The sequence below is a fragment of the Argentina silus genome (genome assembly GCF_951799395.1).
Source record: "Argentina silus genome assembly, chromosome: X".
NCBI lineage: Eukaryota > Metazoa > Chordata > Actinopteri > Argentiniformes > Argentinidae > Argentina > Argentina silus.
The window spans coordinates 14,325,896-14,350,751 of record NC_139653.1 but is presented as its reverse complement, the minus strand read 5'-3'; the positions used below and the strand labels follow the sequence as shown (position 1 = coordinate 14,350,751).

At 42.4% G+C, this 24,856-nt stretch overlaps 2 protein-coding genes across 4 annotated transcripts in view; both read left to right on the top strand.

The window, feature by feature from the left end:
• Window positions 1-3,879: 3,879 nt before the first annotated feature.
• On the top strand, window positions 3,880-11,164 carry pyroxd2 (pyridine nucleotide-disulphide oxidoreductase domain 2). Of its 2 annotated transcripts, XM_083696232.1 has the most exons (17): window positions 3,880-4,147; window positions 4,773-4,792; window positions 5,071-5,164; window positions 5,524-5,597; window positions 5,716-5,871; window positions 6,122-6,275; window positions 6,400-6,461; window positions 6,647-6,744; window positions 6,972-7,113; window positions 7,350-7,484; window positions 7,627-7,699; window positions 8,118-8,271; window positions 8,617-8,771; window positions 9,050-9,156; window positions 9,775-9,895; window positions 10,254-10,373; window positions 10,426-11,164. In XM_083696232.1, exons 1-16 carry the CDS (start codon window positions 4,033-4,035, stop codon window positions 10,322-10,324), a joined length of 1,731 nt encoding a protein of 576 aa, XP_083552358.1. In that variant the 5' UTR covers window positions 3,880-4,032; the 3' UTR covers window positions 10,325-10,373; window positions 10,426-11,164. The 2 variants fall into 2 exon arrangements, with proteins under 2 accessions (XP_083552358.1, XP_083552357.1); XM_083696231.1 differs by having other exon boundaries at window positions 10,254-11,164.
• A 1,738-nt stretch (window positions 11,165-12,902) lies between these two features.
• Window positions 12,903-24,856, top strand: part of LOC310823423 (uncharacterized protein) — a 19,804-nt gene continuing 7,850 nt past the window's right edge. For both annotated transcript variants that reach the window (XM_083696279.1, XM_083696278.1), the window contains exons 1-6: window positions 12,903-13,049; window positions 21,459-21,541; window positions 21,711-21,797; window positions 21,909-21,965; window positions 22,061-22,267; window positions 23,896-24,021. In XM_083696279.1, coding sequence (XP_083552405.1) covers window positions 12,992-13,049; window positions 21,459-21,541; window positions 21,711-21,797; window positions 21,909-21,965; window positions 22,061-22,267; window positions 23,896-24,021 — 618 coding nt within the window. In that variant the 5' untranslated portion in view covers window positions 12,903-12,991. The remainder of the gene's footprint in view (window positions 13,050-21,458; window positions 21,542-21,710; window positions 21,798-21,908; window positions 21,966-22,060; window positions 22,268-23,895; window positions 24,022-24,856) is intronic.

Below are 24,856 nucleotides of genomic sequence, written 5' to 3'. Positions count from 1 at the left end.
GTCCTTGTGGGAGGCGACACAGTCGTGGGTGAACAGGGTGTAGAGGATGGGGCTGAGGACGCATCCCTGTGGAGTGCCAACATTTGTAATAATGCTGGCTGAAGTCCTATTGCCAATCCTGACAGACTGGGGCCTGCCAGTCAAAAAATCTAGGAGCCAGTCACAGAGGGTGGGGTGCAGGCCAAGCAACAGGATACCTCACATCAATTATCTCCCACGGCACTTCCCCCCCCCAGTGCTCGCTGAAATCAAATAATAACAAATGCTTTACTCAGTCAATTCACTTTCACTAAGGCCAGGTTTGAGTCATTGTTATTCCAGGCTTATATGTGCTATGCTGGGGATGAGGTCAGTTGTTTACTAACAGGGGTCTGGGCAGACCCCAATACTGAAAACATTGAAAAAGCATCAATCTTTCAAACAGCAATACATTTTCTTTCATAACAATTTAAAACACCAGAACATTATTTTACAATTTACACTTTAATAATGGATTAGATAGAGACAATATAAAACCAATGGGAGGGAATGGGGTTCAAAATGGGGGCAAGATTTCACATGTCCAAAATCTTTACAATCAGTTGAAACTATTTTTATGACACAGTTGTACATGCACAAATGTTATGTTAATCAATACTTTATTTTTTCACCTCCCATATGCTGAATACAAATACAAATAAAATGTTTTTTGACAGAAACCATGACATTTGTAATTGAACATTTGTCTGTCCAGACCCCTGTTGGTATTTTTAAGGTTAATCTGTGTCTAGGAAACCAGACCTAAATTGGAAAAGCCAGTGAGAGAGGGAGATCTGATTTATGTTATATCCTTGAAATTCCTGAAGATGCAACTTTAATTTCAGCTGTAACCTTTTTGTAGAGCTTTTCATTAAAGTGGCACACTGAGTGTCTTAATCACCCAACATTCCACTTCTCCTGTGACTACTAGCCTATGACAGAGTCCTTAAAAGGTAACGTGCAGCTCTGAGGGTAAAGTGCTGTAATGTTCAGCTCTATCACAAAGTTACACTGTGATTGAAACAGCAGGAAATTGCAAGATAATACAAAACTGTGATCTCAAAGTGCTGCTTCACTTTTGGGTGAAGTATGGTGATCTTCAAAAGCTTTTATAGAGGAGGACCTGCCATCTCTCCCTGAGGAGGATTTCACCTGTCCTGTGTACTGTGAAATCTTTGGGGATCCTGTTCTCCTGTATCTTCTCCTGCAAAACATGTCTGCAGGAATGCTGGAAAGGAATCTTGGGAATGTCTTGTATGTAGGTAAAGATGTTCTATGGCTATGCCTCCCTGTAACCTGGCTCTAAAGAACCTGTGTGAGGCCTTCTTAAAGAAGACATGTCTGAGAGCTGAGGCAGCAGCAGGGTCTAAGGTGCTGTACAGTCTGCACAATGAGAAACTCAAGCTCTTCTGTCTGGAGGATAAACAGTCTGTCTGTGTGGAAGATGAGGCTGCACAGGATCATAAGGTAAGAGAAATGTGACTATTTGAATCTATCACACCTGCAATACGCTATTAGTTATCATAATTGGTTGATTGAATTCAAAGTTTCACTTTCTGCATATCTTGCTAAATGAAATTGAAATACAGCTTCACATCATATCCAGTAGAGTGATAGTTTTAGTTTCTGTTCTCCTAATTCATCCCAATGTGTCTGAAGTGGGAAATGTAGTTTTGTACATATCCTACCATGGGTCTGCATGTATATGATGGATCTGTGGTATACAGACAGACTCTCTCTGAGTTAGAGAGAGAGAGAGAGAGAGAGAGAGACAGTTTCATATTGTTGAAAGCATTGATAGTATTAAGTGAGAATTCAATGTTATGAAATAACAATATATTATTAATATAAGTCACAACCACACACTGTGTTAGGTTTGCTAAATAGTCTGTGAACCACCTCAAAGCACTACCATTGATCCCAATACAGCTCAGTCAGCAACTGTCTGACAACCCAGAGCGGTGCATGAAGTATTCAGAAGTTCTGGATTCTGAGGGCTTCAGCTCAAGACAGCACATCTGGGAGGTGGAGGTGGGGATCCATCTTGAATGTATCATGGATGTGGGCAATGAGTTAGTTGACTGGAAGGGGACCTCTCCTGCAACACCAAAATATGGATAATGGGATATAATGCAAAAGAGCGGTACATTTAAAAAAGGAGTGGGTGGGATGCTCACTCTGAAGAGGAGACCTCACAGACTATGACAAGAGGGAAGTGTCCTTGTACAACGCTGGTGACATGACACACATCTACACTCATAAAGACACCTTCACTGACAGACAACCAACAACCCTGATACAAAGATCTGCCAGAGTTGTTTCTGAAACATGAGTCAACTGTACCTTTTTGAATTCCGATTTGTTAATACACTTTATAATATGTCTTCTAGTAAGTGGAGCATTGGAAAGATTTCACCATAGGTAAATGGTAGATGGAGGTGTTCTAGTGAAGGTGCAGATTGAAGTGCTTTCAAGTTTGTTGGCAAAATTGGGGGATTCCAGATTAAGGGGTTGAAAAGGTTGATCTGCCATGTCAGTGAAGGCAGTAGTGCATGGACAATCATTTTTCAAACAGTAGATACAGATATCATAGTCCTACTGGTTTGTTCTTCAGACTTGCAGAACAATATGCAACCATGGACATACAGTATATGTTGCTTTTGGGATGGGAAAGAACTATCAATGTGTCAATACCATTTGTGAAAAGCTTGGGAGGCAAAAGAGTCAGGCTTTACTATGATTACACTCATGGCAAAAAGACTGCTTATGGCAGCAGCATAGAGTTCACAGAAAGACACTGCTGCCATATTCTCCAAATGTGTAAACTTGGTGGGTAAACAATGAATGTACAATGGTAGGTCCGTCAATTACTTTAGCATGAAAATATGGCATGGGTGGGTACTCTATGCTGCCCAAATAGTCTTTTACATACTGTTTACAAGGTAATTCATGCATTAGTTAGCAACGTCTGAGTGGTTTACAAGTCAGTTGGTCAATCTGGTGTTCTATTTAAATTAAAACCTATTTCTTCCACATTGGGTAGGTCACTTGTGATAAGTAATGGTATACTACTGAATAATGGTTCACTACTGACAAACAAAAGTAAGTGTGACATCACCTTCTTGAACCTGGCATATTTGTTGCTATATATATCAGAGTATACCAAATATAGTATGGGAGACCAGGGACTTGATTTTGAGTTGTAGAGAATCGATTTTTCACAACCCCTATGTATCTTTTACTAGTTGTGAACAAGTTGAGACATTTCTATACCTTTACCTGTGCTCAACGAGTTGATTTAATGGCTGTTATATACATCTCTGTTGTGGGTGACTGACATTTGTCACTTTACATTTAGCAGACGCCTTTATCCAAAGCGACTTACAACAAATACATTTGACTAAGTAAATGAATCATCTATCAATCAATCATAATAATAATAATCTATGCTAGGACCAGGGGCTATTGGCAATCACAATGCTAGAAGAAAGGCCGTGACCGAGTCGTGCGGCTGCTGCATCCACGTAGAGGCGGCGGTGCCAGGCGGCCAGCCGAGGTGGAAGAGCGGAGTGATCGGGCAGGGGTTTGGGAGCTGACCATTGCTTGCAAGTACGGAGGGGCTGTTCCCTTTGCCGCCCGGTAGGAGAGCACCAGGGTCTTGAATCTGACAGTTTGATGATACTGCAGGGCATTCCGAACAAAAACATTTTCCTACGTTCCCTGGGCAGATTCACCCTGTGCAGCGTGTACATAATCAGTATTTTATTGGATTGGAACACAGCCAATGTGTCACTGTCTTATAGCCCTTTGCACACGGACCTACGGTTAAACTCAGTTTTGAGTTGCAAAATGGTTGGGGGAGAGAGAGGCTGATCTGTGCAAAAGGAGGCGGGTAGAGTTTGCGTCAGGGGTCTGCTACCGTTATAAATAGTTACTACAATGTAAAGAGTTGCGTGGCTTAGGACACAGGAAAAAAAGGGAGGGAGTGACGAAAAAGTTACGTCAAAGTTTTCCATGGCTGCAGCGGTGTGGACAGGCCGAACACGGCAGGCTGTGACAGGCCTGGGGACAGCGACAAGAGCCAGTCACTCGGCGGTGAAACAGTACGACGCAGTAGTCATCGGAGGAGGTAAGGACAGGGCGCTTTCATGCAACAGAGAAGCTGCAGAGAACGCTGCACAGTGCTCAACTTCTGTAGCTGCCGCAGTAACTTTCACACCGCTTCTGTAACATCATTGACACAAAACTACTTGCAGCAGGCAATGTATTCAAGATAATGTACTGTGCCTAGGCAGTTCCCCTCTAATAATATTGTTTCCCCCCAAAACAATTTTTGTTGCAAAATGGTTGAATGTCATACAGTGACAAACATAGTTATACTTTGGACTCAACTGTAAAAAAGACTGAAGAAGTGCTTGCACAAGCTGTTATCCCCTGGCTATCTGATTGATCATTGATCAAGGTAGATTCAGAGATAGGTTACAGAGATAGTGCATGATAAACATTTGACACATGAAAGCCCATTGTCAAGTGGATGTGTAGTGGATGAATGCACAATTAGCCTCAATATGACCCTCATACATACAAAATGACCCTCATTTTGCCGGAGTCACATAAAGTTGCTAATATATCTGGTAGCCCAGTTTAACCTTTGGATGGTAATCTGCTTTTTAACTCCGTATTCAAACAGTAGCTGGATCTGGATTTTGTCAGGGCTCTAAACAAATATTTAACGCTAATTACTTCCGTTGCAGGACACAATGGATTGGTAGCGGTAAGTGGATAATCTGAGTCTCTCCATCTTTATGAATGTATGCAATAATAAAACCTCTGGTAGAGCATGCTCTCTGGCTATGTAACGAGGTGTGTGTGTGTGTGTGTGTGTGTGTGTGTGTGTGTGTGTGTGTGTGTGTGTGTGTGTGTGTGTGTGTGTGTGTGTGTGTGTGTGTGTGTGTGTGTGTGTGTGTGTGTGTGTGTGTGTCAGGAACAGGAAAGTTAAGAACAAGTGTGTGTGTGTGCATGCTCTTACATGCATGTTGTATATGTAAATAGGCAGCCTATCTGCAGAAGGGAGGGCTGAATACAGCAGTGCTGGAGCGGAGGCATGTGCTTGGAGGGGCAGCTGTGTCAGAGGAGATCATCCCAGGTGAGAAACAGGCTTGTTGTTTCTCTTCTGGGACAGGAGGGGGTCACTGAGTTATAGCTTAATAGAAGCTTTGAACCATAAAGCCTGTCAATTATTATTGATTTTATGAATGACACATAGGGACAGACATGAAGGGAATTCTAATCACTATCTTGTACAGCATTGTCTGTGTATTTGATCAAATAAACTTGCTATCAAAGCCATGTCAAATCCTGATTTACATATTGATTTTGTTTGAGATTAATTGAAGTAGATTTTCATAGGTTTGTTAGCATAGACTACAACAGACAGAAAACAACGAACTCTCCAAATATGGTGTGTGTGTGTGTGTGTGTGTGTGTGTGTGTGTGTGTGTATAGGCTTCCACTTCTCCAGGTGTTCATACCTGCTCAGCCTGCTTAGACCACACATATACAGAGACCTGGAGCTCAAGGTGACCAACCAGTTATTCACTCTTTTTACTGTGTCTAGAGTTTGCATGCAGAACACTTCTGTAGAGGTATAATCTTTTGTGTGTGTGTGTGTGTGTGTGTGTGCGCTTGCTTTTGCAGAAACATGGCCTGAAGGTGTATATGAGGGACCCCTATGCGTTCACCCCCATGTTGGAGGAGGGAGTGGGGGATCAGCCCCCGAGGTCGCTACTCTTGGGTGCAGACATGGCCATGAACCAGCGAGAGATCAGCAAGTTCTCAGAGAAGGACGCAAAGGTAGTCTGTCTACTATCCAGTGTTTCCCAAATAGTGAGCTGGTTCGTTTTATCTACCAGAGACAAGGTCTTTGAGCTATGCATCTCTGCATTCTCTCCCTCCACCCTCTCTCCCACATTTTATCTTTCTTTCTCTCAATTGCTCCTACCCTCCTGCCTCCATCCCTCACACACTTTCCCCTCTCTCTCCCTCTCTCCCTTCCTCCCTCCCTCCATCCATCCATCACCCACTCTCTCCTCTCTCTCACCAGGTGTTCCCTGAGTTTCTGACTCACCTAGAGAAGCTGGCGGGGGCCATCCACCCTCTCCTGGACGCCCCTCCTGTAGATATTCCAGGAATCACTGGGGGACCACTGAGGAAGAGGCTAGCCTCCATGAAGAGCCTGATACCCATGGCCAAGTGTGGTACTGTGTTTGTACTGATAAAAACTGTGAAGTTTAAAGTATGTCCTCAAATTGATGATTCATACAAATGGCTACATAGCCCTGTAATTGTGCTGTGTTAAAATAGTCTTGTTTGTGTTGGAAGGTCTGAGACTTGGAAAGAATATTCCAGACTTCTATGAGATCATAACTGCACCAATAATGAAGGTTGGTATGGAGTCTATGTATCTGTGTCTTGACTCTCAGTCTTGACACCTTGCCACTAAAGTTGTGTCTTATAATAGTTGTGACAACTTCAGCACCCACTTTGGGATTCAAAATGGAAGGCACATTTTGAAATAGGGAAACAATAATTGGCTATTCTATTATATTCCATTCTCTATGTCTGTCAGATTCTGAACCGCTGGTTTGAGTCAGACCCTCTGAAAGCCACCTTGGCTACAGATGCTGTTATAGGAGCTACGACCAGCCCTAGTAACCCTGGTAGTGGGTAAGACCGCATATACACATGCACGCAAGTACACATGCTCGCCACAGTAGCTGTTCTAAGAATGATCTGCCCCATTCAGATGTTTTAATTTAGTTTATGTTTTGAATGCCTTTAAAAGTCATTGTGTGAAGCCAAGACACATTTCTACTTTGTATGGAATATAAAGAAAAAGTTGTAACAGATAATAGATAATAATAAAGTTGTTCTGTTTGTACTCTCCTTCGTAGGTATGTACTCCTGCATCATGTGATGGGGGAGCTTGAGAGGGAGAAGGGGGCGTGGGGTTACGTAGAGGGGGGCATGGGAGGGGTTTCCAAGGCCATTGCTAGTTCCGCCCGCTCACATGGAGCAGACATCTTCACTGAGCAGGTGAGTGGGTAGAGCTGGCTGTATAGGGGGTAGTCTCTGATGGGTAAACCTACTAGATGGCCAGAAAGAAGTTACCTACTGTATACATGATCTGATGCAATTTATAGAAGATAAGGTTAGTATAAGGGTGTACTGTGTCTGTTGTGTGTTATACCTGCTTACTGTGTGTGTGTGTGTGTGTGTGTGTGTGTGTGTGTGTGTGTGTGTGTGTGTGTGTGTGTGTGTGTCTCTGACAGGATGTGGCGCAGATCCTTGTTGGGTCAGACGGCACTGCCAAGGGGGTGGTGCTCCAGGACGGCACAGAGATCCACAGCAAAGTGGTTCTGTCCAATGCTACCCCGTATATCACCTTCAAATACCTCACTCCTCAGGTTTTGACATTTTCAATCCAAAACAACATAGTCATCCATTTTTGTTTGTAACCTATTTGTAATGCAAACCCACAACTTGTTTTCCAAGCACCATGCTCCAATCTGTGTCCCTCTGATCCCCCCCTGGTTTGTTTCATTCCAGAATTCCCTAAGTTCAGAGTTCATCAAAGCTGTTGATCAGATAGACTACACCTCCCCTGTCACCAAGATCAACGGTATGCCCTTTTGCGTCTTAACCTCATACTCTGCTTTTGAGTGCAGTTGAAATACAGTATATTGTGGAGGTGCGGTAAACAATGAGACAAGGAGGCGAAGGCAAGTCGAGTCTGTTTACTCTCCACATAAAATACAACTAACAACAACACCGAGCGGGCATGACAGTGCACCCGGAACCAAAAACATATAACTTCCGCCCACTCTCTTAAAGGCACAGATGCCCTGGTGAATGTCTCTCTCTCTCCTCCCTTGTAGGTCACTACAATATTCTCTTTCAATGAGTGTGATTGTCAAGTACTGATCCAATGTCATCTTTGAGACAGTGGGTGTTCTCATGATCTATGTAGTCTAAAACTGTCCTCTTCTCATCTTGTCCTTCTCTCATTTATTATGAAAACAACAAACAAAAACGGATAGTGGCAGTGGACAAGCTGCCTAACTTCCTCGCAGCCCCCACCCCAGACAGGAAGCCTGGCCCCCACCACCAGTGCTCCATCCACCTCAACTGTGAGAGTGTGGAGGTACTGGAGAACGCATACAGAGAAGGCCAGGAGGGACGCCCCTCATCCAGGTACACACACACACACACACACACACACACACACACACACACACACACACACACACACACACACACACACACACACACACACACACACTACACCTAAATTAAGCACTTTAATAACACAATGCTCCCAACACTTTTTTCTACCCTTTTTCTCCCTCCATCTTGGCTGTTTCCTTCAAAATGTAAACAATGTCATAAAATCTCCTGACAAGCCCTTTTGAGTGCAACCCAAAATGCACATGTGAGACTGGGATATGTGATTTCTGCCTCCACCAGCCTCCCCTGACACACACACAGACACAGAGGAGATATGGGAGGAGGAGGTTCACATAATGCTATTATCCCCAGGCCCATGTTGGAGATGACTATTCCTTCAGTGCTAGATCCTACTCTGGCACCCCCTGGCTGCCACGTGGTGTCACTGTTCACTCAGTTCACCCCCTACTGGCTAGAAGGGGGGAGGGAGTGGACGGACCAGGACAAAGAGGCGTTCGGAGACTCAGGTTAGAGTTAATCAGAGCATGATAGGAATTTACACATACAGCAATAGAAAACAATGTTCAAGGCACATTCTTTAATTACTACTTGAACGGTATGTTTACAGTGTGAGTCCTATTTCAAGATGACAGTTGACAACTTGTTGCTTTCTCTCTGTTTGACTAGAGCAGGGGTTTGAGTAACTTGTAATGGTTTCTCTCAGTTTGACCATAGGAGGGTTTTGCACCATGATATGACATATTTACTGAGATGATATATTCTTTGTGTCTGTGTATCTCTCTAGTGTTTGACTGGATTGAAAAGTACGCTCCTGGATTCAAAAGCTCCATTGTTGGCAAAGACATCCTGACACCTCCAGACCTGGAGAAGATATTTGGACTAACTGGAGGGGTGTGTGTGTGTGTGTGTGTTTGTGTGTGTGTGTGTGTGTGTGTGTGAGAGTGAGAGTGAGTCAGTGAGAGTGAGTCAGTGAGAGATGTTCATATTTAGGTTTTAAATTGAACAATGGCTCTGCAGTGTTAAACAGGAAAGTTAAGATTATGGATTTACACGAGCTGCTTTGCCTATACAATCGAACCACTGTTCTCTGTATAAGGAAGTGATTTGAATCTGAATGTGATATTCGTTCTTCTGCTTTCCATTCAGCAGACAGCAGACAGAGCAGAGCTGTTACACATTTTACTACAACCTATGGTCAGAATCAAAGTTCATCTGCTCTTCAAAATTACTTTAGCACTTGGCCTATGGTATTTGGGTTATTGTTTATTGCTCAACACAAAGTTTTACAATGCAACACTCCTAAGTATTGTTAAATGGCTGCTCACACAAATGTATTCTCTGTATAGAGTTGAAACAAAAATGAAACTGCAGGAAAAGATGGGGGGATTCCTGAGAGTGGAGTGAGCAACTAAAAAATAAAAAAGAAGGAAAGGAATTGGGTTCAGGAAAGGAGACAAGTCAAGGCCTACAATATGTAGACACTGCTAAATGTTGTCTTCTCTACCACAGAATATCTTCCATGGTGCAATGTCATTGGACCAGCTCTACCTGGCACGGCCTTTGCCCTACCTCTCAGACTACCGAGCACCAATCAAAGGGCTGTATCTATGTGGCAGCGGCTGCCATCCAGGTTAGTGACTTGTCATAAATGGCTTATAGGGGCTCTATTGGGTGCCGGCTCTAGTTTTCTGTGTGTGGGTTGTGTTGTGGACATGTACTGTATGTCCGTATGTGTTACTTCCTGCACCAACCTGTTGGAGGTTGGTTGGAGGTCAGTTCACTTATGGACCTTTGAACATATCTGACACACATGAATGAGAAATTAGGTCAATGTGGAGATGTTACACTAGCTGTTCTCATATGCTAGATATAGACATAGAATGACTGCTCAGCTGACACGCTTTGTGTGTGTGTGTGTGTGTGTGTGTGTGTGTGTGTGTGTGTGTGTGTGTGCGTGTGCGTGTGTGTGTGTCTGTGGGTTCTCACAGGTGGTGGAGTGATGGGGTCCTCTGGTTGGAACGCTGCTTTGACAGTCATGGCTGACCTGAAACGTGGCTGAGACTCAGAATCCTAACGGGACGTAGGTAGAGACAGAGAGAGAGAAAGAGGTAGAGAGACAGAGAGAGAGAAAGAGGTAGAGAGATAGAGAGAGAGAAAGAGGTAGAGAGACAGAGAGACACACACATAGAAGTGCCTCTTCTCTGCCCTCCCGGCTTTAGGTTCCCCAGAGTCCGTCCCTCCCTGTGGACCCATTATGCAGCCAGACCTCTCTGTCTCTTAGTAGGGCAGTTCTTTCATATCCACATGCCTTGCGGCACACATCTCAGGGCCTGATTGCAGTTGAACAAGACCAATCTCTGAGTAACACACTCTGTTGTGATTCATCTGCAGCAGTAACTAATAAAAAATACATAGTATTTTACTAATAAAAAAAACATAGAAAACAATGAATGTAAAACATTTTCAAAGACTGAATGATTGTTTTACATTGAACGTTGTTTGTTGGTTTTAAGAATCAATGTGCCTTGAACATACTCCCAACTAGGGTTGCAAAGGGGCGGAAACAATTTTCAAAGTCAAAGTTACTTCATGTTACAATCTTGCTCAATTATAGCTCAAAATGTAAACATAACTTAAGTTTAAATTCCTGTTAATTTCATTGGTTAATTCCCATGGGAATTTTCCTGGAATTTTCTACTCCCAACACTCCACTGTGACATTAACACAACTCACCAAAAGAAGATCTAACAAAACATTTCCATCTTTATTGTTTACACATGCTGGAAAATACATCTTTGTACCAAATTTCTGAATTGAATAAATCCTGCCAAAATCACAAGCAGATGTGCTCCATTGTTATTTTGAGGACTTCAATTGAATGTTCTAGTCAAAATTAAAACCATGTTTGAAGATTGACGTCATTTTTTCCATCCTATTGCACAATGTGAAGAGATACCATGCAACAAACAGGAACATCTCCCTGTGGTTGGGAACTTCTCTCTCTTTCTCTCTATTTTCATGTTGTAATGTAATGTAATTACTTCATAGTAATACAATGTCATTTTCCACATGTGAACCAAGAACACTGGTACCAAGGGTTAGATGAATTACAGAACATATATACAGTGCATTCGGAAAGTATTCAGACCCAGTATATATTTTTCCACATTTTGTAGCCTTATTCTAAAATGGATTCAATATTTTTTTTTCCTCATCAATCTACACACAATACCCCATAATGACGAAGTGAAAACAGGTTTTTAGAAATGTTTGCTAATTTATTAAAAATAAATAACTGAAATATCACATTTACATAAGTATTCAGACCCCTTGCTAAGACACTCGAAATTGAGCTCAGGTGCGTCCTGTTTCCATTGATCATCCTTGAGATGTTTCTACGACTTTATTGGAGTCCACCTGTGGTAAATTCAATTGTTTGGACTTGATTTGGAACGGCACACACCTGTCTATATAAGGTCCCACAGTTGACAGTGCATGTCAGAGCAAAAACCAGGCCATGAGGTCGAAGGAATTGTCCGTAGACCTCTGAGAGAGGATTGTGTTGAGGCACAGATCTGGGGAAGGGTACAAAAAAATGTCTGCAGTATTGAAGGTCCCCAAGAACACAGTAGCCTCCATGATTCTTAAATGGAATAAGTTTGGAACCACCAAGACTCTTCCTGGCCGCCCAGCCAAACTGAGCAATAGGGGGAGAAGGGCCATCGTCAGGAAGGTGATCAAGAACCCAATGGTCACTCTGACAGAGCTCCAGAGTTCCTCTGTGGAGATGGGAGAACCTCCCAGAAGGACAACCATCTCTGCAGTACTCCACCAATCAGGCCTTTATGGTAGAGTGACCAGAGGGAAGCCACTCCTCAGTAAAAAGCACATGACAACCCGCTTGGAGTTTGACAAAAGGCACCTAAAGATCTCTCAGACCATGAGAAACAAGATTCTCTGGTCTGATGAAACCAAGATTGAACTCTTTGGCCTGAATGCCAAGCGTCACATCTGGAGGAATCCAGGCACCGCTCATCATCTGGCCAATACCATCACTACGGTGAACCATGGTGGTGGCAGCATCATGCTGTGGGGATGTTTTTCAGCGGCAGGGACTGAGAGACTAGTCAGGATCGAGGGAAACATGAATGGAGCAAAGATCCTTGATGAAAACCTGCTCCAGAGTGGTCAGGACCTCAGACTGGGGCAAAGGTTCATCTTCCAACAGGACAACGACCCTAAGCGCACAGCCAAGACAATGCAGGAGTGGCTTCGGGACAAGTCTCTGAATGTTCTTGAGTGGCCCAGCCAGAGCCCGGACTTGAACCCGCTCAAACATCTCTGGAGAGACCTGAAAATAGCTGTGCAGAGCTTGAGAGGATCTGCAGAGAAGAATGGGAGAAACTCCCAAATACAGTTGTTGTCTTTTTTTATTGAAACAGAAGGTCATACAATTAATGGTAAAACAAAATATACATTACAGAGGATATTAATTAGGCGTATGGTTTCAAATTGTCACACTGTCAATTCCCCTATCCCTTTAAGACGTTGGGAAGGGTGGTCCCAATATGGGACCACAAACGCCGACGCTTGACGCCCAGGAAGCGGACAGAACCACTGAGATTCCCCCAGACCCTACACCGATGGTTCCTATGTTCTAAACGTGTTTACTTTGTACGAATGTAAATGATTTTATTAAGAAGTATTTTTGACACAATAATGCTGGATGGTCGCACTCATGAGATTCACCAGGGATATATGTAGGCTGTTGGGGCTCGGGAGCGGTAAGAAATACCTTCCTTTCAAGACTTCTTTTGAACTTTCCTCCCAGCGCAAAAAAGTTTCCTTGACCGTACAACAATGTAAAAATGTCAGGGAGTGTTTGAAACATGTTATGGCTACTTTGACGCTATTGCGCGTTTAGCTAAATGGTTAGAAGTTCAAATACACTCTCAAGCAATGTGCTTCTCTGCTCTCCCATTTGTTAGAGCTACACAAATGTAGCGTGCTACACCCATACCCACAATTTCTTTGGAGTTCTCACTACATTGTTTCAAAACACATTCATTGACTGGTTTAAAATTGTTTATGTCCGTCTTTTATTGAAAAGTGTTCAGGATCTGCACAGTTTCGTATCACAACACAGGGAATGTTGGGGAGCATGACCAAATGTAATAAGTCCTCAGACACGAGATTGAATGTAATTGGAAACAATTGTAAAACAAAATTGTGAAGCAATGTTATTGCCCAATATGCATGACATTGATATGTTAACATATCATGTATTGTGAATAGTTCTGTCAATTTGACAGTGCATATTCAAGGGCCTCTCCCGTTATACTTTCATCTTATGTCAGGATATTTGGTCTAAGTTATGACCTAATTTTAACAAATCTATTGTATTCTTGAAAGATGTAAATTTACTGTTTGCTATTGAAATGCGAGTCTAGGACTAGAACGTAATGACGTTCTTGTTCACTTTTTGTGCTTGATCAGGTCAGTATTTAAGTCATGTATGTATGACTTTTCTTGGTAACAAGTTTCATGTCCTAACTTCGAAAAACGTAGCCTACCATACATATTGTTCCCTGTGCATTGCTGGTCCAGGAAGCGTTTAGATTTTCGATCAAATTAATTGAATACATGTTTTGTTACTTTGTTAGACCTATATGTCTTGATATCTAAATAGGACAGTGCAGCAGACTATTCCACTCCTTTGTGGCTACTGGCAGAGTGTTCTTCTTTTTGATCTCTCTCTCCTCCCTAAATTCGCCATGGCATGTTGAGGAGCTGTGATTATAAGGTAACTCGAATCCTTGCTCTCTGATATCTTTGTCAAGTCTGGAATCCAAGCGGACAAATTGTAGCTTGCAACTAGGGCTGGGCAGTATACCGTTGTTGTTAGTTATACCGGTATGATCCACGCTATGATATGGAATTTGACTATAGGCATATACCGTAAAACCGTTGTTTTGTTCCTCTTGTTATAGGCTAACACGTACAGATTGTGCTACAAGACGCACTATGATACCACTGAAACGTTAGCTCTCAAATGAAAATGAACAGCTTTTCATATGCCACAGCGGAGACCTGACATTGATTTAATCATTTACATAAGATTTACACTATAGCCTACCTTATCCAGGACAGGAAAAGATAATGCCATCCTTCACTCGGAAAGTTTAACAGACATGGCTATGGTGACTGACAGGTAAGCCTGTCAAATTTTGACCATCTGAAGATTCACACTTTAAAAGGCAGGAGAAGTTAGGAGTACAGCTTAGGGGTACAGCATCCCCTGTATCTTTGGTGGTTGTTTTGAAGTGAGCTATGCATTGAGTCAAGTTTTGCATACTCATTAAACATATTTAGAACTTCAATTATTAAAAAAACTAAAATACCGTCCAATACCATCGTACAGTCAAACATTTAGAAAGTACCATGATATGATATCGCTGAGTCCTACTTGCAGCCATGTTCCTTTATCAGGGAACTTGATGACATGCAGTAAGTATGAACTGTACATTTCAAGGCCCAGGCTGTATCCATACCTATGCATACATAGCCTAGTCATTCTCTTGTTACATGTTATCTGCATAACCAGCAAGGCGACAGTGGGTGGGGCAAGGGGGGTCAGATAATGTCCTAGTAACTGATGATTTACTGTAGTATTTTACATTCCAGTGGAAAGAGCTCACCTTTCATCGAAACACTAATTCAGCCGGTTTCCTTCAAAGGGGGAAAACAGAGACTATTTCGGTGCTTTTGGCCACAGATCCGGGTCATTTATTTATTAAGAGCACATTCCTTTATTATGAGGATTTCAGGAGAAGTAGGATTCAGGTAACAGGGATTGAGCTGTGCTGTAAGGGCGCTCGTGTCCTGTTATTTGAGAAGGCAGGCCGGACACTGACAGCTGAAATTCCTTCCCCTGTCTATATATGGTTAGAGACACTATCTCCCTGCTGCAGTGGAATGCCCGACTGATCCCTGTTAACCAAGTCCAACTCAAGTCCCTGCCCCTAAAAGCACAGGGTATCTCAGGAAGAGACTTTGAGAAGATGCTATGGGAAGGTTAGGTTTGCCATGGCTAGTAGCAATAAGGTCCAGAATAAGCTACTCTCTTTCCACAGTCACTGTTATCAAGTTAATGAATCTGACATGAGAGACTAGGAAGAATAGACTCAAACTATTACAGAAACAACATGGCTCTTATTGGAGCTATCCCACACAGACTTGGTCTTTTAGCAGTGTTGTCTGGTCTTTTTTCTAATTCTTTGTGAGCTATGAGTTGAATGTAGTGTATGCTTTATAGCTTACCAATTGAGTGATTTAAATGCATGGGCTTAGCGACATCAAAGGAAATCATGAAAATTACCCAGCCAATAAAATAAAAGAGAGGAAACAATGAGAGGATCAGGAGAGGAAGTCACATTTTAGACTATTGAGATCCTCCCCTAATCAGTTGGTTTGTTGGTTGTGTGTGTATGTATTGCAGGCAGTAATAGTTGTGAAAGGGACTAGAAGTTTTGGCGAGAGAGCGTGTGTTGGGGAGAGAAGGAAGATGGTTTATTCACCACGCTCTTTTGAGATATGACTCACAGACAATGAGTCAGCGCTGGAGTTTGAATGCGTCAATTGGCTAGCTTTAGTACAGCAGGAAATCAGTGGCACTCTCAGTTGAAGAGATGGGAACTTCACACTACCAGTGTAGGTCGCAGCCCTGTGTTGCGCTCCCTTCACCTCTGCCCTAGTTGACTTTGCCCTGGTGAATCTGAAAGGTCTTCAACAAATAAAGCAGAAACACACTTCAAGCAAAAAGGATACAATTAAATAGAAACAAGTGTACAGTAAACATGTTGTCCTCCACGAATGACACAGTGCCGTCCTTGTGTAAATTGGTGACTGAAAAGTTACCGGAACTTATAGTGATTTGATGTACAGTATTAATCAGTCTTGCTTAGCTTTGTGTTTATTTCACAAAATATTATTCCCAAATTCATTAGGCTATAGGCCTACTGCATTAGGCTACACTCCTACAGCTGCATTCGCAGCCAGACTGAAAAGTTACCAGAATGTGTAGTGCTTATTTGATTCATTGTCAGTCTTGCTTCTTATAGCTTTGTGTTTATTTGAAGGCAGTCCACGGATTTAAACTAGACTGAAAAGTTACCAGAGCTTGTAGTGTTTATTTGATTCATTTTCAAGAATTTGGCAGTATTATTTGAACCATAGAAATAGACTGAGTAGAAATGTCCATTCAAATCAACATTCCATGATGGGTGTACCAGCGGCCATCTTTTGGTGTACCATTTGGAAGTTTTAGTTTACAGCTTTATTAACAGCCAACTCAACTCAACTGACATTGGAATGTTCATTCAAATGATGCCTAGTTTCTATTGTTAACATATGAGGGCTTGTCCTTAAATATGGGGGATTATCCTTTTGGATTTGTGTCCAGGTGTAGGGGTGCGTTTCTGGTCTCTGGATTGGTACAATAGTTGATAGGTTAAGTTGTCACTTGTTAGCTTGTTATTTTGTGAGTGAATATGAAGGGGGCAACGGTGGAGTTTGATTCAATGGTATTTGTGAGGGAGAGTAAGAATCTTTGCGATTGGTGCAGGCTGTCCCAGTTACGTGGGTAGTGGAATGTCTGGGCATTGAGCTCTTGTCGGAGATGAGAAAATATATTATGATTGAGGCGCTAATGGCAAATGTATTTCCCGGGGGGAGGGGGTAGGAAGATGAAGACTCTAACCTACGAGAGGTACAGGTGAGGGAGTTGGAATTGCAAACGATAAAGTTAAAATTTAAGCACACAGGGTTGAAACAACAAGAGAATGTCAAAGTTCAATGTGGGTGAGGCTGATGTGTTCTTTGCATCTTTTGTTATGGCCTGAGACTTTCTGCATCCTGCTGCTTCAGTGTGTGTTAGTGGCGAAGGGGGGGCCTATGTGGCTTTGGAACCTGAGCAGTCTGAGGACTATGGAACGGTGAAGGAGAGCGCCTCAGAGATGGGGGACCCGGAATGGCAGCAGGGCTGGCCACCTTCTCTAGTGGGGTACCCTCGGTTGAGATAGAGCTGGAGGAGAACATGGCTCGTGCCCCCTCCTCTCCGTGCCAGGAGGGGCTTGTTTGGTGAATACAGAAGCCCGGGAGACCCAAGGAGTGCATCTCAGCCATTTATTCTCCAGTCAGCAGGAGGATAGTAGGAGTTTGGGCGGGCTCCAGGGTGCTCTGTTTAGGGATATCCCAGGATTAACCTCCTTGGCTACCCATCATGGGGAGATGGGTGATGCAGTCCTGAGTAAGAAACAGCCCTATTATCTCCATCCAAGGAAACTGTCTCAGGTAACAGAGGAGCTGGTGACATGATGGAGATTGGTGCTTTTGAACCTAGTATAGTGAGTTCACAAAATGTGTTGATTCCAGGACCTGATGAGGCACTGCTCTTCTGTTTTAACTATCAGAAAGTAAAGTGACCAAAAACAGACTTGTGTCCTCCGCCAGGAGGATTAGCAAAGCTGTTTGTGGCAAAATGTTATTAACAAAAGGGATACTGGCAGGTGCCCTTGTCAGAACAGGTGATGGATGTCTCGGCTTGAGGGCTTGAATCGGTGCTGTGGTTTTAATTTCGGAATGAAGAATACTGTTACTGCAGAGTTGGATAATGTGGTCACATACTTTGATGTGGTGGTGTTACACAGATCACAATCTGTGTAACACCACAAACATTGTTTTTGTGTTTTGTTTTGGGGGGCAAGATATGTTAGGAATAGCTATACTAGAGCGCAGTTTAGACAGTACATTTTCACATTTCACACTCCACACCTGGGGAAGTGGGTAGTTGAGGCCAGGGTAGGCGTGGCGATGACGAAATGCTTAAGACGTCAGTTGGCTGTGCCAGGTGAAGGGGTTTGATGAACGCTGCGACTGTTGGCCGGAGACGCCAGAGAAAACGGGATTACAGTGGCTACATCCGCTTGGGCGGGCCAACTGCGGAGTCTCGACGGAGCTTGCCGGAGCTTGCCCCGGGATCCTGGTGAGTAGCCAATTGCCTCCCCAGGTCACATCACATCCAACACATATATGTACATGTAGGCTAGTTTAGCAAACTACTAGGCAGCCTTAGCCCTCTAGAATAGACAAGTGTAGTGTTGTCTAGTTGAGTTTGTAACACTGGTGCAACCTCTGAAATCTCTGTGTTCTACACATACAGCAATAATGATTATCATGGCAATTATGTATTACAATTCCATGGCAGTCATATTTTGGTGTACTAGCCAAATTGCCCTGGTCTGAAGGATCATGTCCGTTCTACTCATTTTATTTCTATGATTTGAACTCTCCTCTTTGCAGCCTATTATGAAGTTTTTAACAACCTATCACTTTAGTCACAGTCACAAGATGAATCAGCGTCACCTCAAAACTCCTAACACAGGATCTCTATGGCGAGACGCATCATTCATACAAGTTTCATCATAATTGGGCCAAGCAGTGTAATTTGTAAATGCTGCATCTGTATGGCAAGAAACATTATTCACCGAAGTTTCGTCAAAATTGTCCCAGTGGTGTCGGAGGTAAAGCATGTGACATACGAACGAATGGACATAGACCGATTTCATCGCGGAGGAAAGCTGTTCAACCTGGACTCTATCGGAGATATCTCTGGTCATGGAGGGGTTATCCACACAAGCATAGGGAGGGAGGTAAAACATGGTCATGTTCAGCGGTGAAGAAATGGAAGCAAATGTTTCTCTCCAGCTTTGTTCCTCATGAACTTGCCCTTGAATGAATGAATACATCTACCAAATGTTAGAGAGAGAGAACACCCTGTGGTAGAAGAGGACAAGGAAGTGTTGCATAATGCATTTCATGTGTTATCTTCTGGCGCAAATTACATTAGTTTTGCATACCCCAGAATAAAAAAAAAAAAAAAAACATCAGCTGTGATTCCAGTAGTTTCAATGTCATTTCAGGTTCATTAGACTTCCCTTTTTTTTTTTTTAGGGTTGTTTAAGAGCTCAGTAAAACTGAGCTTAGATCAGTATCTAGGGGCAACTTCATCTAACGCAGTATTAAACCCCGTTCACACCAACAGTTTGTATGTATGGTTAGAGTAGGACACCTGAGGCCATCCTATTTCGGATACAATTACTTTCCTACTTACTTACTCTCTTTCTTTCTGTCCCTAGATAAATTAGGTCAATTTATGTCATTGTGGTCAAGTCCAGACTGGAGAAACAAAACTGCATTTAAAATTTTAGAACTACTAACTACTTTCTATTGTTGACCTTAGTGAGTGTTTTACCCCCAAGGACAAACTCTCTGTGGAATGGTCAGTTTGTTCTGAGGAAGCTTGTGTATTCCTGCCTTAGGTTAGTTTTGGTTGGCTAATCATTGAGACTCGCTGTTTCTCAATAGTTTCAACCCGCTTCCTCTCCTCCATGACCACTGATGTGGTAGGACATGATGGATGGAAGCAACATGGTGGACACCTATCCAGTCCTTTCAGAGGTCGTGAAGACAAGGATATGAGAGGAGTTGGATATTTTAAAGTATTGAGACACAGCCACTGTGAGAGGTGGGGAGCTGAGATCACTTTAGAGAGAGAGTAATAGAAATTATCTGGCCTTTCATGTGGATCATTGAGATGTGGGAGGGAACGTTTGTCTCTGAGCCAACTATTCAGATATGTGTTTTCATATTGTAGTGTTCACCACACACTGTGCTTAGAGGTTATAGTTGGGAGAGAGAACTACAGGCATGTTCCTATATGGTTCTGTGAATAAGATGATGTTTTAAATGTAAAGAACACATGCTTGACTGCACTTTGATTAAGCAATACAAGCAACAACAACAAAAAAGTAAGGTCCATAGTTCTCCTTCTGTGAAAGGAACTACCTTCTCAGATGACTGCTGTGCGTGATGGCTCAATCAGACGATCAAACTATAGAGATGACCGTGCTCAAGCCAGTATTTGACAGCTAAGCTTTTGCTGTAATTACCTCTGTTGTTGAGGTGAAGTGAGCAGATGTAAATGTAGTGCTTCACTGTCCCTTGAACATCTGCATGACAAGATATGTTTCCATCTCCTAACAGTTAAATGTTAGGAATTTGTGGAGGTTTGGTAATCGGATCCTAGAACTGTGGTAAAGGGTAACTTGAGCTGTGAAGTCTATCCTCAGAGGCTGTCTGTAGTCTGATTGTGTTCAGGCTCTTGTGGTTACTAGTTTGAGCTTTTTAAAAAATGTTGCATCAGGTTTTTGGCTTGAACGTTGACTGTATGATTTATGATATGATAATCGATTTCTTATCTCATTAGACCACACATTCCTCAGTTTTAAGGCTAACACACTTTTGCAAAATAAGCTTTTGCCAATGGCTGTGGGGAGGTGTGCCACTGTCTGTCCAATCAGGTAATTTATTGACTATTTCTATCTATTTAAGATAGCACCCCAGAGGTTGCAAGTTCTATATTGTAACTTTAAGAACTACCCCAGGGCTACTTTGCTTGTTTTGCTCATAACGGTTAATGATAGAGTTGGTGGTGGGACAACTGATTCTGATTGCTTACAATGTTTTGACTGTGGACCATTAGATATAAAAGTACTGGCTGTCTAAAGTCAATGTTTTGATTAAATGTTTTTTTAGTTAAGTTAGTTAAAGTTAGTTTCAAGTGTGTTTTTATTAGAGCAGTTAGGTTATGTGGTTACGGTACAGGTTAGGTTATAGCTAATTTTTCTTGAGAACAAATGGATACAAAATAGAATGAGCACAACATGACAGTATCAAAAAATAATAAGACCAGAAGACAAACAGACAGTAACACCTAAGACGGTAAACAAAACAGCAACATAAATAAAATAAATAGTGCAAATCGCGTGGATGACATACGGTAAACCCAGAATATATTCCTCCCTCCAACCCCCCCCTCACCCCTCCCCTATTACCCTTTCTACTCTGAAAAGTATATTAAGAATTTGAAATCAGTTGAAATCACATTAATCAGTTACATTGGCAAGGAAATGAATAAGCGGTAACCATGTCTTTTCAAACTGTGGGTCTTTTAAGATGTATCTTATTCTTTCCAGGCATAGGGTGTTTGTCAATTCACTGAACCACAGTTTAGATGTGGGATATTTTTTTTAATTGAAAAGCATAAAACTGTTATGTGGTGTTTTTCTACCCAGAAGGACCCAGTGCCCCGCGGCAGGAGGAAATAGAGTGTGGAGCTGCGACTCCTGACCACAATGATGATGTCACTCTGTCACAGGTAAAGGGATAGTGATTTCACATTGAAGGACAATGTATGACAGTACCTGTAGATGTTTGGAATACCTGAAGTGCTCCTAGTGCATTCTTTTCTCATGTATGTTTGACAGTGTTGGGAGCATTTTGTTCTTTAAGTGCCTCATTGACGTTTTTGTGTGTGTGTGTGTTAGGAACAGGACATCTTGAGCGGAGAGGAGGGTCTGAGCGAGGAGGAGAAGATCAAATGCAGAGCAGAACGACGCAGAGCCAAGAGGAAGGTGAGTCACACATTGAAGGGTGGTGCTTGGTCCTCAGAGAACAGTAATTGACAGTTGACTGAGTATATAATTGGTGTGTTCTGATGTTTTATGTATCTATGTTCCATTCAGCGTCGTCGGGAACGTAAGAAACTGGAGCAGGCGAAGAAGAGTGAGAACGATGAACAGGTAAAGAAACGGCAAACTAATCATCTTGAACAAATCTGACATACAATTTTGCAGACCTGTGTTTACAGGAATGTTAAAATGTGTTTGTGTTTCAGGATGGTGAAGATGAGGATGGTGGTGCTGAATCTGAGCTGGAGGAGAGTGAGTCTGAAGAAGAGGAAGAGGAGGATGAAGAGGTAGAAAAAGAGGAGCAGAAAGAGGAGAAACCAGCCATCTCTCGCTGTAAGGATGCTCCTGTCCCACCTGTGGTCCCACCAGGGACCAGAGCACCCCAGAAGGCCCCCACTACGCCCAGTGAAGAGGTAGGAAACGGTGGATGGGGTAATAAAACAGGTAAAGGAGGGTGCATGTCAAAAGTCTGAAATAGCTTTTCCCTCTCCATCTTCACTAGCCTAAGAAAACAGGATATACAGTGCCCTGGGTAAGTAATGGGACAGTGAAGCATTTTTTCTTCTTTCTGCTCTAAAAGTTTGGATTTAAATCAAACAATTACTATATGAGGTTAAAGTATAATTTCTCTGGCTTTATTTGATGGTGTTTTTGTACATATTTGTTTCACCATTCAGAAATTACACCACTTCTTATGCATAGTCCCCGTATTTCAGGATACCCAAAAGTAATGGGACAGATTTATCATATGTCCAAATTCAGCACTCATGTTTAGTATTTGGTGTACAATCCTTTGCATGCAATAACTGCCTTAAGTCTGCTGCCTATTGACCATTGGTCGCACCATCCAATGAATTTGGAGGCATTTGCTTGCACTTGAGCAGCCAAGATGTTTTGCACACTCCAGAATACATTTTGCTGCTGCCATCAGCAGTTACAATCATCAATTAAGACAAGTTAGTAAGTTCTAGTGGCAGCTGTACATGCCCAAGCCCAACACCCCCTGCACCATATTTCACAGATGAGGTGGTATGCTGTAAATGTTGGCCAGGTCCTTTTTTTCTCCAAACTTTCCTCTCGTAGTCACTCTGGTCCATGATAATATTTATCTTATCTGTCCACAATACCTTTTTCCAGACCTCTGATGGCTTTTTAGGTACTTTTTAGTAACTGTAACCTGACCCTCCTTTTAGAGGAAAACTAGTGTTTTGCACCTTACAGTGAAGCATCTGTATTCTGTGGATGGTTGTCTCTGACACATTCATGCCAACCTTCTGGAGAGTGTTACTGATCTGTGGTACAGTTGTTTTGGGGATCTTCTGAATTATGCTGAGCACTCTTCAGGCATCCACTGTGGAAGTCTTCTCTGGCTACCAGCCGGTTTACGATTCCTGAGCTCACCACTGCCTTTTTTTCTTTTAGTTTTTAGTTTAGTTTATTTCTGATTTTTCAGCCTAATAATGGCTTCCTTGACTTTCATTGACACCTCTTTGGTCCTCATGTTGACAGACACCAATAGCAAACTGCAAAGGCAAATCCAAAGCCTAGAATCAATACTACACATTGACAGCTCTCTTATGCCTGCACAAATGATGTGATGGGACACACCTGATTTACCAGAAACTGTCCCATTACTTTTGGGTACCCTAAAATAGGGGACTATGCTTAACAAGCGTAATTTCTGAATGGTGAAACCAGTATGTACACAAATACCATCAAATAAAAGCTGAGAATCTCTATTTTAACCTCATAAAAGAAAAAAGATTACTTACACAGGGCATTGTATAAGAGTACCAGTATGAAAAGATGCCTGTCGGGAATCTGCTTTCACTGGTCTGGATCTTTCATGTCAGAGCAGATGGAGGAGAGGAAGCCACTTTAGACTTTACTGAGATGGACCCCAGTCATTGCTGTTGTCTTGGTTTGGAGGTTGCTACTAGACTAGAGAATGAAGTCTGTGATGTGCAAATGTGTAAATCACAGACTTTTTCTCTGTGTCTGTCCGTCTCTCCTTTTCTTTCTCTCTGTGTCGGTTCGTCAGGAACCGGAGTGGGACGTGAGCAGTGCGTTCTTCGCGAATGCTGCTAGCCACATCAGGCCCAAGGGCTGGACCAAACCCGGGCGTAAATCCAAAGAGAACAAGGAGAATGAAGCCAGAACCAGGGAAGTGAGTGGATATCCATCCTCTAGCTACTGTTCTAAATCTACTCCATGGGCCAAGAGAGGGGGTCAGGCTCCTATTAGTTGGAGATGGATTGCTTTCTACTAGCTGCACAGGCAGAAGTTCTTTATTTAACAGAAGAGTGTCTTTATTGTCTATTACACAGGGAAATGGGGCTGGACGATATAACCTAAATATCATGGTATTTTTTAAATGTATGAAGTATTGGATAGTATGTTTATTTTCTTAATAAAGTTCTAAATATGTTTAATTAGTGCATAACTTCACCCAATGCATACAGTTAGGTCCATATATATTTGCACTAATTTTTGTTATTTTAGCTGTTTACCAAAACATATTCAAGTTACAGTTATATAATGAATATGGGCTTAAAGTGCTGACTCTCAGCTTTAATTAAGGGTTCAGGAATTACAGCTCTTTAATATGTAGCCCACAATTGACTCAAAAGCAGCTTCATGGACAGATATGGGCTATTCCTTTGTTATTTCTTTATCAATTAAGCAGGTAAAAGGTCCGAGTTGATTCCAAGTGTGGCATTTGCATTTGGAAGCTGTTGCTGTGAACGCACAACATGCGGTCAAAGGAGTTCACAGTGCAAGTGAATCAGGCCATCCTTACTTACAAAAACAAAAAAAATCCATCAGAGAGATAGCAGCAATATTAGGAGTGGCCAAATCAACAGTTTGGTACATTCTAAGAGAAAAAGAACGCACTGGTGAGCTCGGTAACACAAAAAGGCCTGAATGTCCACAGAAGACAACAGTGGTGGATGATCACAGGATCCTTCACATGGTAAAGAAAAACCCCTTCACAACATCTA

Coding starts and splice junctions, on each gene's coding strand:
- pyroxd2 (XM_083696232.1), top strand. CDS start 4,033: ATGGCTGCAGCGGTGTGGACAGGCCGAACACGGCAGGCTGTGACAGGC. Junction 5,872..6,121: donor TCTCAGAGAAGGACGCAAAG/GTAGTCTGTCTA, acceptor CTCTCTCACCAG/GTGTTCCCTGAGTTTCTGAC. Junction 6,276..6,399: donor GATACCCATGGCCAAGTGTG/GTACTGTGTTTG, acceptor TTGTGTTGGAAG/GTCTGAGACTTGGAAAGAAT.